Below are 16512 nucleotides of genomic sequence, written 5' to 3'. Positions count from 1 at the left end.
ATAATACCTAAGTTAACACATTACATTAAAAAGTTGTACTATAAAAATATTGCCAATAAATAATACACTACAAATAACGCTAAGTTGTCTTATAAAATCAATATTTTGTGTTTAAATTTGTAAAGCATATAGAATTGTGGATTAAAATGAATACGTGAAAAACTAATACCTATAAATTTAAATTTACTTTAAGGATTTCACTGGTGGTCCAATGCTTAAGAATCTGCCTGACGATGCAGGGGACATGGGTTCCATCCCTGGTCAGGAAAGACCTCACTTGCCACAGAGCAACTATGCCAATGCACTACAACTATTGAGCTTGAGCTCCTGAAGCTGTGAGCCACAGCTTCTGAGGCCTGCCCTATAGAGTCTGTGCTCCACAACAAGAGAAGCCACCACAAGGAGAAACCTGCACACCTCAACAAAGGATAGCCCTGCTCACCCTAACTACAGAAAGATGGCAGGTAGCAACAAAGATCCAGCACAGGCAAAAATAAATAAATCATCTTTTATATTAGAAAAAATTATTTTATGCTTTTTAGTAAAAGTTTTACATAATTTAAATCTAAAATAAATTCTAGAAGTTTTAAAGTTATAAAATGATTACTCACTCAGATTTTTTAAATTACTGGGATAGACTTAAAAGCACATTTCTGTAATGTAAAGAAGTGTGAACAAAGGGAAAGCTTGTTGTTTTTGTTGTTTAGTCACTAAGTTGTGTCCAACTCTTTTGCTACCCCATAGACTGTAGCCCACCAGGCTCCTCTGTCCACAGGATTTTCCAGGCAAGAATACTGGAGTGGATTGCCATGTTCTTCTCCAGGGAATCTTCCCCAACCAGGGACTGAACCCATGCATCCTGCTCTGGCAGATAGGTTCTCTACCATTGAGCCAGAGAGTCTCTTGGACTGTAAGGAGACCCAACCAGTCAATCCTAAAGGAAATCAGCCCTGAATATTCACTGGAAGGACTGATGCTGAAGCTGAAACTCCAGTACTTTGGCCACCTGATGTGACTCACTGGAAAAGACCCTGATGCTGGGAAAGATTGAAGGCAAGAGGAGATGAGGATGACAGAGGATGAGATAGTTGGATGGCATCACTGGCTTGATGGACATGAGTTTGAGTAAGCTCTGGGAGTTGGTGATGGACAGGGAACTCTGGCATGCTACAGTCTATGGGGTCGCAAAGAGTCTGACACAACTCAGTGACTCAATAACAATAATCACCCAAAGCAAGCCACCATCCAAGTATGTGTATATATTTCATGCTCCCAACAAATTTGTACACCATTACCATTGGAAAGTGGTAAAGATAAAATCTATATTCCTCAGGGGGCAAAGTATCAGACTATTTGAGGTTCTGAAGGTCCAAAGCAGTGGCAGGGGACACATTAAGAAGGTCCCTGGGATCACTAAAGAGGATACAGCATACTGAACCTCACAATATTGAACTAAACAATAGGTATGTCCCTTACACTGTCCAATCACAAGAGCATTTTAAAACTCTAAAAATTACTTCCCTTGTTAGTTCTGTGATACAGTCTAATATCAGACATCCTGTTTATGAATAATTACATAAGCACTGAATCTATCAAGCAAGTCTAATTTTTTAAGGCTTCAGGCTAACTATACCATTGTTATTGTTTTTTTAAAGGAGCTTAAATAGGTTTTAAAATATTAAATAAATCATAACAAACCACTTACCAAGTTTCACTGGGCTAGGTGTTTTTTTTTTCAGTAGGAAAAGGAATGGCTTGCAAACAGAAGCTTTTAGTCGAGAAGATGAACATTCAGGTTGAGAAGCGACTTTTAGGCTCTTACATAAGAGGTCAATATGCCCATATTCAGAGAGAGGTTCTGTTAAAGAACTTGTCAAATAAAACTTGCCATGAAGTGTACAGACAAGCTGACCAAGTACAGATGCAAATTCTTTTTTGACAATGTCAGAATCATCTTTGACTTTATCTCTGGGGGGTGGAAAAAAAGTACTAAATCTTTTGGTTTAATTTTGTGGTCTAAATAGTCTTGCCTCATTTGGGGCAAAAGTACTGATTAAACAAAGAATAGAAGCAAAAAAAACTTAAATTCTAAAACTAAAAGCAACACTTGTTCTATATATCCAGCAATAAACATAAATTTGTATATATGATATCTGTTCAATCAAGTTGTATATTCAAATTAAAATATTAATACATACACAAGAATCTTGGGAACTCTGTTATAAGGATTCTGCTGCTGCAGTAAGATAAAGAATCCATTAATACAACTTGTCCGGATTACTTCATGAGAACTCTGCAGGGCCCAGCTGTAAACTGCTGTTCTCCACTCAAGGTGTATTCTTCTTGGAAACAGAGTTAGAAGAAATACACATCGTGATTGGGCCTGTGGTGCTAAAAAAATTAAGTCTATTAATCAAGATTTCTAAGTGTTAATTTACATACACACACCATACATACTTATTCCTTATTGTAAAGTCAAATAACATTTAAAATACATACAGCATTTAATTAAAAACTCCTTTTCCATTTATTAAGCACGTGCACTAAAAAAGGTCTATGTATAATCTTACAAGTAACAGGGAAATCCAAATTTAAAACTACACCCATCAAATAGCAAAAAATATATATTTGTTTAGGTAGTTACATCTTTGACTTTTTTTTTTGGCTACACCATGCAGTTTGTGGCATCTTAGCTCCCTGACTAGGGATCAAACCTGGGCCCTCCACAGTGAAAGCACAAAGTCTTAACCACTGTACTGCCAAGGAATTCCCTCTCTTTTTTAAGACAGCAAAAAATTTAAAATTTGATAATGCCAAGTGCTGGTGAAGATATGAAACTCATAGTTTGCTAACAGCAATGTAATTTGGAATGACATCTTTGGAGAACAATGTGGCAGAATAGAGCTGAGGATGCATAAATGCTACAATTTACCCCTTTCTACATGTGCAACTCCTTTTTGAATTATTTAAAAATGTACCTTATTTTGTAATTATTAAAAAACAGAAATGATAAGTATTAGAAGTATTGTATAGGGATAAGTTAAAACAAAACAAATCACACATATAGAATTTTGAGACCACTTACAGTAGCTATCTGAAATCCTCTGGCTTAATGTTAGAAGACTGAGGGCAAATGTGGTCAACTTTAAAGAGTCATCATCAGAATGGAGACAAATCCATGGAAGTGAGAGCATTCCACATAAATCTTCCAGGATATGATCTTCAAATGAAGTGTTTACTACAGAAACACACAATAGGTGATTAATGATATCTTTTCTTTAATCATATTTGAAGCTATATCTTCTTTCAATTAAAAAAAAGACATTCTACACATCAAATGGAATTACAACAAACATTCAGTAAACAGGGGTTCTTAACATAAAGATGATGTTCTGAGGTCTGCGAATCCAAAGGAATTAAATGTGACTTTATGAAAATATGCATTTATATTTTTAGTAGCATTCTTTAGATTCTTAAAGTAAAATTTAAAAGTTATAAATAATTTCTACTGACTGAAAAAGAATACTAAAAGTATTATACAAATAAATTTAGAACTTATAAATTACTGATACGCTTAACAGAACTGAAATTAAAAATAAACTTTTGAGCATTCCCAACATTGGTTCATTTAGGCCTTAGGCAGAAAACAAAACCTATTTTCATACTGATTATTGGTTATTTTGATCTGTTGCTTTTTTGTACTCACCTTGAATATACATCAAAGCATCATATATTTTTACCACTTTGTCAATAACTGTCTCCAGATCAGGTTTCTGAACAGATTCTAACAAAGTCCTACAGCTCTTAAGCACCTTTGTGTAAAAATCCACAGACATCCAAGTTATCATTACTGAAGGTTTCTTCTTACACTTCTGTTGACAGTCCTTGAAATTATAGCTGCAGTTAAAACATTTTTTAAGACAACTAAAATGAATTTTATTATAGTCAAAACTAATATTGTAGTAAGCCAAAATAAATTTTGAGTATAAAACTAACCTAAAACTTTAAACCAATTCAAAGTAAATATGCATATCAATTAATATATCATTATTATTTTAAGTTTAATCTCTTTATGTCAGTCTAAAGCACACAGGAGTTGGTAATTAAAGTTAATCTATGCTATTTAAATGTGATACCACCAGGCTTTAAAATAACAGAAGATACAGCTGTGTAAACCCTTTCTTAATAATAGGACAAAAGCAGACTTTGTCCAAATTAGCTATTACTTCAAGTTATCTCAAATTTCAAATTTAAGGCAATCTGAATTAATACAGCTTATTTAATCTCCTTCATAACTTTGTATTAGGTAGTTAAGAGTGACCCAGGAAAATTAAAAGATTAAAAAAAAAACAGTGAATCAGGAAACACGGAATAAATGATCATATAAAAAATTATCAAGGAGTGTTGGTCTATAACATGGCAGTAAAAAATAAGACTAAATCTTCAGAGAGGGTTCACACTTTATTCCTTCTGATAGAGTAATTAACCTATATTAACGCTAAACTAAAAATATCTCTAATGAGTTTTAAATTCCTACTTTTATCATCAAAGGGAAAAGTTCTTTTGATGAAATATTTGGCTTGAAGAGCATTGAATTTTGAGTTGTATAAAAAAATGTTCTACCTTTCCACCCCAGAAAATTAGTTCAGGCTTCAGACAAAAAAGAGCCTCAATTTTGAATGTGTAGAGGATATAAAAACATTTACTTCACAGAATTGTTGTAAAGATTAAATAAGATATGTATAGTACTTAACACAATATCTGGCATTTAGCAGATGCTCAATAAAAAATAAATTTCTCTTTCACTGAAAAATTTTGTGTTCTAAGGTCACAAAAATCAAGTGAATAAAGAGGTCTTCCAAAACACTAAATTCAAATGTATTACACCCAGAAAATACAAGTTGTTTTTACCAGTCCATGTTTTGATGAGAACAGTGAACAGTACACAGAGCAGTCAGTTGTAGAATGACGGCAATTCCTTCTAAAGTCTCAATAATAGGATTCTTCACATTATTGGATTCAAGGAAAATTTGAAGGTCCTCAGCCTTCTGTTTCAGTGCACTCCATAATATGCTCTTTTTGTTTATATCCACATGTTTAATTCTGTAATTAATTATAACCAGAGTGTAAAGATTCATATTCATATGAATTTATATAATCTTGCTCGTACATGAAAAATATTTTAAACAAAAGGCAGCATGTCATGGCAACTACTGACATTTTGTTTGTTTTTTGCTATACCATATGGCTTGCAGGATCTTAGTTCCCCAACCAGGAATTGAACCCAGGCCACGGCAGTGAAAGCATTGAGTCCTCATCACTGGACCACCAGGGAAATCCCTACAACTACTGAAATTTATAACAACTTTTACAGTTGGTTAAAATATGGGAATTCTTTGGCTATATTACAAAAAAAATAATTTGCTAACTTTTTTAAAATTGTTGATAGATGTATAGTCACAGAGATTTTTTAATGTATTAAAAAGTCAAATCAGGCAAGTAAAGACTTTTAGGTAACCATATTTAGTCATGGAATCTTTTATACTAAAATAGACTACAAGAACTATTAGACTTTTTAAGCACTCCTTCGACTACTTAAAGAAAGAACAAATGTTCTTGGTGTATTTAAGGCAAAGCACTTAAATAAAGGTGATTTTTTAAGTCACTAAAGTTCTATTAAGTGGCTAAATACAAACTGAATGAAAGTCATACTCCTCAGTCTGTTTTGGTGCTCTTTTGGAAGCGTTTAAAGATGAGCTGAGTCGACGCCTTTTGGGTGACAGTCCATTGCTATTACTGCTGAGGTTTTCCTGTTGAATTTGGCACTGAACTTCATCAATGATTTCCATACTTTCCATTTTTAAGGCTGCATAAAGTGGGCCCAACAAATACTGAGAAAGCAAAAATAATTTAAAAAACTATTTCTTAGAAAATAAGTTTATATGTATTATTCATAGATAGCAAAAATGCATTAGGTATTAAGATTCCAAAGAAGGTAAATTATTTTCAGAGTCTCATCAAACAAAACAAAAACCTAAGTTAATCTAATTATTTCACAGTGTATATATAGACACATATATAGCTCTATATCTAGAACTACGGTTCTATAGTTTTAGAAGGCCTAAGACAAATCCTTCTATAACTTGTTTTCCCTTGACCAAAATGCCACAAAGAAAAATTCTACAAGGAAATGACTAACTTCTTTTATACAACAAATCTAGCAAGATTTACAGATAAAGTAAAATATTATTACATATAAACTAAAATATTTAATCAATTTATTGCATATCTATTGTATCACACTCCCATAGTTCAAATAGAAAAAAAAGGCATAATTTGGCATGACTAGTACTATATACTCATAGATTTTCTAGAAGTGATCGATTATAACCTGTCAAAGAAAAAGTCTAGGTGAGTGCTCAAAGTTTTTGCAATGAAGTTGATACCTGGCCCCTTTTTAATTAATAATGCAACAAACATGTTTACTCTTCACAAACTCTACTTTAACACATTCTACTCCATTGGCAATTCATTACCAACATAGTGAAAAAATCTTTCTGAAACAAAATTAAAAATCCGTAATAGGAAGTCAAAGTAGATTATAAAAAGTATCCCATTCTGAATGTACATTATTATAGATAATCTAGCAACCAAAAAAAGATATTCTATTTCCTCTTTATTACTCTTGCACAATGCATCCACTTAAATTAAGGCAAAAATATATGCTTAACAAAAAAATGACTTACCTCCACATCTGCCTGAACTCCAAGCACATCTACAAGAGCTTTACAAATATTTCTCACATAAACCTTCCTGACTTGTAAAGCAGATTCATACCCAGCTGGCACATATTTAAGGAAATACTGCAGTAAGTGGCACAAAGCTGCTTTTAGCAAATCAGACTTAAGCTGCAAAAGCACACCATCTTCAAACATGACACAGAGTTTTTCTAGCAGCATATTTAAGTAGACAGGCTCAATATTTCTATAAGCTTCTGTTTCAGAGGAGAACAGGGTCTTTATCAGCTTTGATAATGGCTCTTCATAGAGTTTCAATTGGTCAGCATCCATTTCTACTAGTTGTTTTAATAATTCGAAAAATGAGCTGAAAAAAGTGCTGGCTGGTTGTGCTGGTAGTCCTCCAAGCTCAAAGAGTTCAGTTAAAAGGCTAATTGCTAAGGATTTAACTTTTGGACTCCCATACTCTAGCAGAACACAACCTATCTGCCAAAGTAAGAGTTCTTGCCTTCTAAAAAACACAATTGCAATAATACGAATAAGAACCGTCAATAAAGTGACTTCAATAAACTCTAAATTTTGCATGTTCATGAGCTGCAAAGGAGCTGGCTGTAAATATCCTACATGTTCATCGAATTGACTTAAAAACCGGTGAACTACCACTGGCCATTCCACAAAGTGTTCTATTGCATATCTTTTGTGGAAGTAAATCAAGTCTTCAAAAAGATGTAATAATTCCTTCATCAGTACTCCAAAAATAGCAGGACTCTTGCTTTTAAAAAGAAATAATAATGCACAGATGACTTCACAGATTTTTTTGTGTAACATATGACAGGATGGAGTGGCTGCAATCCGCAGAAGTCTTGTTATGATCCAATTACTGAACTCTTTGAAATAAACAGAAAAAGATATTAAATAATTAAGTATATTAGAGTGCTACTTAATTTGCTAAATGCTTGATTTATTTTTAAAGTATAAACTTCATTGCAAAATAGTCTACAATATTCCCTACACAATGGAAACATATTATAATAATTTAGAATACCAATTTGGAGTCAGACAAGATTCTAGCTTTCCACTTAGTAGTTGTGTGAACTTTTAATTTCTCTAAACTTCTATAACTTCATTTTGAAAAGGGGACAATGACACTTACTTTATATGTTACCCCAACCAAGTAAGATAATATATATGAAATTTTCTGCATAGTGCCCAAAGTTAACTAAATGCTCAATATATAGTTATCATTCCCACAAATATTATTGAATGGTGACTCTGCCTTAGATGCATAAGAACAAATCAGTCATAGTCTTGTCCTCCTAAATCCTACAATATAATTTCCTGAAAATTGCAACTAAGAGATATATTTTATATCACAGTGTAGCATAAATATGCATATTATTTTATTTAATAAATGATAAAAGTTTAATAAAATATTACTTATTCTGCAATGTACTATGATATTTCTAGTCAATTATATTTCATCTTTAATACCCACTAAATGGGTTATAACCTGTTGTTTAAAAGTCAGTGTAGCAAAGAATATAGATTAACAAGTATTTATATTTTTCCAGTGGTCATGTATGGATGTGAGTTGGACTGTGAAGAAAGCTGAGCGCCGAAGAATTAATGCTTTTGAACTGTGGTGTCGAAGAAGACTCTTGAGAGTCCCTTGGACTGCAAGGAGATCCAACCAGTCCATTCTAAAGGAGATCAGTCCTGGGTGTTCATTGGAAGGACTGATGCTGAAGCTGAAACTCCAATACTCTGGCCACCTCATGCGAAGAGCTGACTCACTGGAAAAGACCCTGATGCTGGGAGGGACTGAGGGCAGGAGGAGAAGGGGATGACAGAGGATGAGATGGCTGGATGGCATCACCGACTCGATTGACATGAGTTTGGGTGGACTCCGGGAGTTGGTGATGGACAGGGAGGCCTGGAGTGCTGCGATTCATGGGGTTGCAAAGAGTCGGACACAACTGAGCGACTGAACTGAACTGATAATGTATTAATAGTTTAATAAGTACCATGACAGAAGAAATGTAGAACACTTTGTATTAATACAGCATAAAGAAAGAGTAACTAAGCTAGTCCTAGCATAGACCATCAGTAATGGTCAGAAAAGACTTTTTAGAGAACATACTATCAAAGTTGACTCTTAAGATTCAAGCAAAAAAATTTTAAATACTCTATGCATTGTACAGAAAAAAAGATATTTGCTTTACATCTCTTTATGATGAAGCTAACAAAAAGGACAAAAGTAGTGAGAATAAGGAGAAAAGCCTGGAAAAAAGTTTCAACATCCAGAATGGGAGTAGTAAGCTTGTTCTGAGAGGGCCAAATATGAAATATTTCAGGCATGAGGGCCATATATGAAATATTTCAGGCTTAAGGACCATATGATCTCCATGTCAACTACTCAGTTGCCTTTGAAGTAGCTGCAGACAATACATAAATGAATGATCATGGCTATGTGCCAACAAAACTTTGTTTCCAGAAACAGGCAGCCAGTCTATGAGCCATGGTTTGCTAATGCACGATCTAAAAAAAAGACATTATCAAAAACAGAAAAAAGAAAACTGCTTAAATGTTCAATGGCGTATAAACATATTCAGTTACTTCTGCTCCATTTGTGGTATCTAGTTCATAATAAAAGAAAACAAGGAAAAAAAAAAAGAAAACAAGGATGCATGAAATAAAACCATTTTGCTCCCTCAACTTATAGCAAATTTGACTAAAATACACATAACAATGTGTTTGTGACACTTCAGGAGAGCAGAAGAGGCAGAATTCATAAAAGAGATCAAAAATAAATGTACAAACATTAGAACTTACCAATACAACTGCCTTTGGCTTCATTTTGCCCATGGCTTCCATTCACATTTACAAACATAAGTGGGGAGGACTTCATGATATGCTGGATGAAATCAAGCAACATCACAGAGGTTGGCTGAGAGTCAGTTTTCTTCACAAGTTCCAGAGCAACTAAAACAACAAAAGATTCATTTTAAAAAGTCATAACAAATTAAATGGCAGTTTTTTTGTTAAGAAACTAGTCTCTGGTGACAAGAATTATGTCCAACACAGAGTTTATGATAAATTCATGGGACTAAACACTACAATCCTATCTTCCTAATTTTAAATGTTTAATAATCACATGTATTCATCTATCATATATCCATTTACCAAACATGTAGGCTATAGGTCTATAATATTCCTGGCACTGTGTTAAAATCTGAGGATTAAAAAAAAACCCTAACAATCAGATAAGGGAGTCAGACAAATAAATTAGTAATTATATCAATAATACGATGTGTTAACTACACTAATCTACAATAAATGAAACAAGGGTCTGGAAAGAGCCTGTGAAGGAGTTGATTCCTAGATGATAAGGAGTTGGTCAAACAGAGAGGGTAAGGACAAGTGGTCTAAACAGATGGAGTATCATATGAAAACACATTTTGCAAGTACTCAGTAGTCCTTGTTATTTTTCAGGAACTCAGAATTTTACTGATTGAAAAAGAAAGGCTAGATGACTATTGTAATTCTTAAAATCTATGTCAAATTTGGAATTAAATTTATAAATCATGAGCCACATGCCATTTCAGATTGTCCCTTCCATGTAATTTCAACAGACATGGCACATATGACACCATCTTACCAAGTTGGTAGGATTTGTCTTTTAGATTGTCACAAACAGTAAATAGTTGATTCAACAACTCACAGAATTTTATTACCTTTCATTGACAAAGTGGCCAACTCTTATACAAAGAGTTTCTTAAAATGGCATTTGCTGTTTTTCAACCACTGACATAAGACCTATCTAAAAGAGAACTGGCCAAATATTTTTATTTAAAATAATTCATATATCAAAAAAGAATCATGGCAAGCACTATCTAGATAACAATGAAGAAAACAGAATTATTTTAAAAGTGTAAATCACATTATATAATAAGTAATAAGTAATACAAACTTTAATATGAACAACAACAAGTAACTATCATAAGTCCTAACTATATATCTAAAGCTACATGGAGAAAAATGCTACTATAATGTGCATACATGAAAAAGAAAACAATTCATGATTTATATCAGAAATAACTTTTTCTTACCAACATTTACGTCTGTAAGTATTCGGTCAATGAACTGACATAGAATTTGTCTTGGCTTCTGTACAACAGTATTATATTCCTCTGGACTGGCACTAAAACACAAATAAAATGCTTTTAACCCTTAAAGGGATGATACCATGGATGATACCACTCTAACGGCAGCAAGTGAAGATGAATTAAAGACCCTCCTGATGAGGGTGAAGGAGGAGACTGAAAAAGCCAGATTAAAACTAAATATTAAAAAAACTAATATGATGGCATCCAGCCCCATTACTTCATGGCAAATAGAAGGGGAGAAGGTGGAAACAGTGACAGATTTCCTCGTCTTGGGCTCTAAAAATCACTGTGGATGGTGACTGCAGCCATGAAATCAGAAGACAATTGCTTCTTGGCAGGAAAGCTATGACAAACCTAGACAGTGTGTTGAAAAGCAGAGACATCATTCAGCCAACAAAGGTCCAAACAGTCAAGGCTACGGTCTTCCCAATGGTCACGTAGGGTTATGAGAGCTGGACTGTAAAGAAGGCAGAGCACCAAAGAATTAATGCCTCTGAACTGTGGTCCTAGAGAAGACTATTGAGAGTCCCTTGGACAGCAAGGAGATCAAACTAGGCAATCTTAAAGGAAATCAACCCTGAATACTCATTGGAAGGACTGATGTTGAAGTTGAAGCACCAGTATTTTGGTCACCTGATGTGAACAGCCAACTCTGGAAAAGTCCCTGATGGCAGGGACTGAGGGCACAAAGAAAGAGGGTGTCAAAGGATAAGATGGCTGTATGGCATCACCAATGCAATGGACATGAACTTGGGCAAACTCTGGGAGATGATGAGGGATAGGGAGGCTTGGTGTGCTGCGATCCATGGGGTCACAAACAGTTGGACACAACTGGGCGAATGAACAACAACCCTTAAGGGACTCACGATTTCATCTGTAAAAAATTCTCTAAAGTTGAACTTACCAAATGTGTTTAGTTTTAATGTTGACACTGATAGTATTCTGCAAAGTATACAATCTGCAAAGTCTAGACCTATCTTGCCCAATATGGTAAACCTTTACCACACACTATTGAGAACCTGATATATAGCTAGTCCAAAATGAGATGTGCTACAAGTATGAAATACACATTGGATTTGGAATATTCACTACCAAAAATGTGTAATACTGCATTAATAATGTTATATTAATTACATGTTAAAATGATAACATCTGGATATACTGAGTTAAATAATATATGTTGGGTTTCTTTAGTTTCTTTTATTTTAATAGAAGCATAATTGACTTATGACATTGTATTAGTTTGTGGTATACAGCAAAGTGAATCAGTTATCATATATTCTTTTCCATATTATTTTCTATTATGGTTTATTACAGGATATTCAATATGGCTTTCTGTGCTATACAATAGGATGCTGTTGTTTATCCATCTGTATATAATAATTTGCATCTGCTAGTCCCAAACTCCCATTCAACTCTCCCCTGCTCCCCACCTTTGGCACCACAAGTCTGTTCTCTATGTGTGAGTCTGTTTCTGATTCATAAATAAGTTCATTTGTGTTGTATTTTAAATTCCACATATAAGTGATATATACGATATGGTAATAATATATATTGCTAAAATTAATTTCACCTATTTCCTTTTTGTAATGTAGCATTTTGTAATGTGAGAAATTTTCAATTATATATGTGACTTCCTTCATATTTCTATTGAATAGATCTAGACTTCTAGAAAAATCAAAAGAAAACAGTTTCTTCAACAAAGAAATTCCAAGGGAAAAAAGAGAGAAGAAACTTATAATGAAGATTTAAGAACCATATCGACCAAGTACAGTGGCTAGTCCTACATTGGATTCTGAATCAAGAATAAAAATAGCAAACTATAAATGACAACTGAGAAAATTTGAGCAGCCTAGATATTTGATGTTTTTAAGAAATTAAAGTTTTAGGTATGAAAATGGTATTGCGGTATGTCTAAAAAGTCTTTACACTCTAGAAATAAATAGTGGTATTTCGCTTACCCCTTGGAAGGAAAGTTATGACCAACCTAGACAGAATATTCAAAAGCAGAGACATTCCTTTGCCAACAAAGGTCCGTCTAGTCAAGGCTATGGTTTTTCCTGTGGTCATGTATGGATGTGAGAGTTGGACTGTGAAGAAGGCTGAGTGCCGAAGAATTGATGCTTTTGAACTGTGGTGTTGGAGAAGACTCTTGAGAGTCCCTTGGACTACAAGGAGATCCAACCAGTCCATTCTGAAGGAGATCAGCCCTGGGATTTCTTTGGAAGGAATGATGCTAAAGCTGAAACTCCAGTACTTTGGCCACCTCATGCGAAGAGTTGACTCATTGGAAAAGACTCTGATGCTGGGAGGGATTGGGGGCAAGAGGAGAAGGGGATGACAGAGGATGAGATGGCTGGATGGCATCACTAACTCGATGGATATGAGTCTGGGTGAACTCCTGGAGTTGGTGATGGACAGGGAGGCCTGGCGTGCTGCGATTTATGGGGTCGCAAAGAGTCGGACACGACTGAGCGACTGATCTGATCTGATCTGATTGATAAAATGATGTCTGGAATTTGCTGCAAAGTACTCTGAGGAGTAGATTTAAATCTATTAAGAAATCTATTTAAATCTATTGAGAAATAGATTCCATAGTTCATCAGAGTGCCTGATGAACTATGGACGGAGGTTCATGACATTGTATAGGAGACAGGGAGAAAGACCATCCCCAAGAAAGAGAAACGCAAAAAAGCAAAATGGCTGTCTGAGAAGGCCTTACAAACAGCTGTGAAAAGAAAAGAAGCAAAAAACAAAGGAGAAAAGAAAAGATATACCCATTTGAATGCAGAGTTACAAAGAATAGCAAGGAGAGATAAGAAAGCCTTCCTCAGTGATCAGTGCAAACAAATAGAGGAAAACAATAGAATGGGAAAGAGTAGAGATCTCTTCAAGAAAATCGGAGATACCAAGGGAACATTTCATGCAAAGATGGGCTCGATAAAGGACAGAAATGGTATGGACCTAACAGAAGCAGAAGATATTAAGAGGTGGTGGCAAGAATACACAGAAGAATTATACAAAAAAGATCTTCACGACACAGATGATTACGGTGTGATCACTCACCTAGAGCCAGACATCCAGGAATGAGAAGTCAGTGGGCCTTAGGAAGCATTATTATGAACAAAGCTAGTGGAGGTGAAGGAATTCCAGTTGACCTAGTTCAAATCCTAAAAGATGATGCTGTGAAAGTGCTGCATTCAATATGCCAGCAATTTTGGAAAACTGGACAGTGGCCACAGGACTGGAAAAGGTCACTTTTCATTCCAGTGCCTAAGAAAGGCAATGCCAAAGAATACTCAAACTACCGCACAATTGCACTCATCCCAGGGACTGGGCATGGTGGGCTGCCGTCTATGGGGTCGCACAGAGTCGGACACGACTAAAGCGACTTAGCAGCAGCAGCAGCAGCAACAGCACACGCTGGTAAAGTAATGCTCAAAATTCTCCAAGCCAGGCTTCAGCAATACGTGAACCGTGAACTTCCTGATGTTCAAGCTGGTTTTAGAAAAGGCAGAGGAACCGAGATCAAATTGCCAACATCCACTGGATCACCAAAAAAACAAGACAGTTTCAGAAAAACATCTATTTCTGCTTTATTGACTATGCCAAAGCCTTTGACTGTGTGGATCACAATAAATTGTGGAAAATTCTGAAAGAGATGGGAATAACAGACCACCTGACCTGCCTCTTGAGAAATCTGTATCCAGGTCAGGAAGCAACAGTTAGAACTGGACATGGAACAACAGACTGGTTCCAAATCAGGAAAGGAGTACGTCAAGGCTGTATATTGTCACCTTGCTTATTTAACTTATATGCAGAATACATCATGAGAAACACTGGTCTGGATGAAGCACAAGCTGGAATCAAGATTGCCAGGAGAAATATCAATAAGCTTAGTTATGTAGATGAACCACCCTTATGGCAGAAAGCTAAGAAGAACTAAAGAGCCTCTTGATGAAAGTGAAAGAGGAGAGTGAAAAAGTTGGCTTAAAGCTCAACATTCAGAAATCTAAGATCATGGCATCTTGTCCCATCACTTCATGGCAAATAGATGGGGAAACACTGGAAACAGTGAGAGGCTTTATTTTTCAGTTGAGTTGCTCAGTCGTGTCCAACTCTTTGCAACCCCATGAATCGTAGCACGCCAGGCCTCCCTGTCCATCACCAACTCCAGGAGTTCACCCAGACTCATATCCATCGAGTCAGTGATGCCATCCAGCCATCTCATCCTCTGTCATCCCCTTCTCCTCTTGCCCCCAATCCCTCCCAGCATCAGAGTCTTTTCCAATGAGTCAACTCTTCGCATGAGGTGGCCAAAGTACTGGAGTTTCAGCTTTAGCATCATTCCTTCCAAAGAAATCCCAGGGCTGATCTCCTTTAGAATGGACTGGTTGGATCTCCTTGTAGTCCAAGGGACTCTCAAGAGTCTTCTCCAACACCACAGTTCAAAAGCATCAATTCTTCGGCGCTCAGCTTTCTTCACAGTCCAACTCTCACATCCATACATGACCACAGGAAAAACCATAGCCTTGACTAGACGGACCTTTGTTGGCAAAGGAATGTCTCTGCTTTTGAATATGCTATCTAGGTTGGTCATAACTTTCCTTCCAAGGAGTAAGCCTCTTTTAATTTCATGGCTGCAGTCACCATCTGCAGTGATTTTGGAGCCCAAAAAAATAAAGTCTGACACTGTTTCCATTGTTTCCCCATCTATTTCCCATGAAGTGATGGGACCAGATGCCTTGATCTTCGTTTTCTGAATGTTGAGCTTTAAGCCAACTTTTTCACTCTCCACTTTCACTTTCATCAAGAGGCTCTTTAGTTCCTCTTCACTTTCTGCCATAAGGGTGGTGTCATCTGCATATATGAGGTTATTGATATTTCTCCCAGCAATCTTGATTCCAGCTTGTGCTTCTTCCAGCCCAGCATTTCTCATGATGTATTCTGCATATAAGTTAAATAAGCAGGGTGACAATATACAGCCTTGACATACTCCTTTCCTGATTTGGGACCAGTTTGTTGTTCTATGTCCAGTTCTAACTGTTGCTTCCTGACCTGCATACAAATTTCTCAAGAGGCAGGTCAGGTGGTCTGTTATTCCCATCTCTTTCAGAATTTTCCACAGTTTATTGTGATCCACACAAAGGCTTTGGCATAGTCAATAAAGCAGAAATAGATGTTTTTCTGGAACTCTCTTGCTTTTTCGATGATCCAGCGGATGTTGGCAATTTGGTCTCTTTATTTTGGGGGGCTCCAAAATCACTGCAGATAGTGACTGCAGCCATGAAATTAAAAGATGCTTACTCCCTGGAAGGAAAGTTATGACCAACCTAGACAGCATATTAAAAAGCAGAGACATTACTTTGTCCACAAAGGTCCATCTAGTTAAGGCTATGGTTTTTCCAGTAGTCATGTATGGATGTGAGATTGGACTATAAAGAAAGCTGAGTGCCAAACAATTGATGCTTTTGAACTGTGGTGTTGGAGAAGACTCTTGAGAGTCCCTTGGACTGCAAGGAGATACAATCAGTCCATGCTAAAGGAGATCAGTCCTGAGTGTTCACTGGAAAGACCAATGTTGAAGTTGAAACTCCAATACTTTGGTC

General features: G+C 35.8%; 1 protein-coding gene across 2 annotated transcripts in view; it reads right to left on the bottom strand.

The window, feature by feature from the left end:
• Positions 1–16512, bottom strand: part of ATR (ATR serine/threonine kinase) — a 120591-nt gene that overhangs the window by 92947 nt on the left and 11132 nt on the right. For both annotated transcript variants that reach the window (XM_070793712.1, XM_019961396.2), the window contains exons 2-10: positions 10847–10938; positions 9570–9719; positions 6747–7624; positions 5713–5891; positions 4912–5103; positions 3707–3897; positions 3086–3238; positions 2199–2391; positions 1706–1968 (exon numbers count right to left, since the gene is read on the bottom strand). In XM_070793712.1, the coding sequence (XP_070649813.1) occupies positions 1706–1968; positions 2199–2391; positions 3086–3238; positions 3707–3897; positions 4912–5103; positions 5713–5891; positions 6747–7624; positions 9570–9719; positions 10847–10938 (2291 nt within the window). The remainder of the gene's footprint in view (positions 1–1705; positions 1969–2198; positions 2392–3085; positions 3239–3706; positions 3898–4911; positions 5104–5712; positions 5892–6746; positions 7625–9569; positions 9720–10846; positions 10939–16512) is intronic.

The sequence above is a fragment of the Bos indicus genome, chromosome 1, assembly GCF_029378745.1.
Source record: "Bos indicus isolate NIAB-ARS_2022 breed Sahiwal x Tharparkar chromosome 1, NIAB-ARS_B.indTharparkar_mat_pri_1.0, whole genome shotgun sequence".
NCBI lineage: Eukaryota > Metazoa > Chordata > Mammalia > Artiodactyla > Bovidae > Bos > Bos indicus.
The sequence above is the reverse complement of the archived record's forward strand: the minus strand, read 5'-3'. Positions and strand labels throughout refer to the sequence as shown.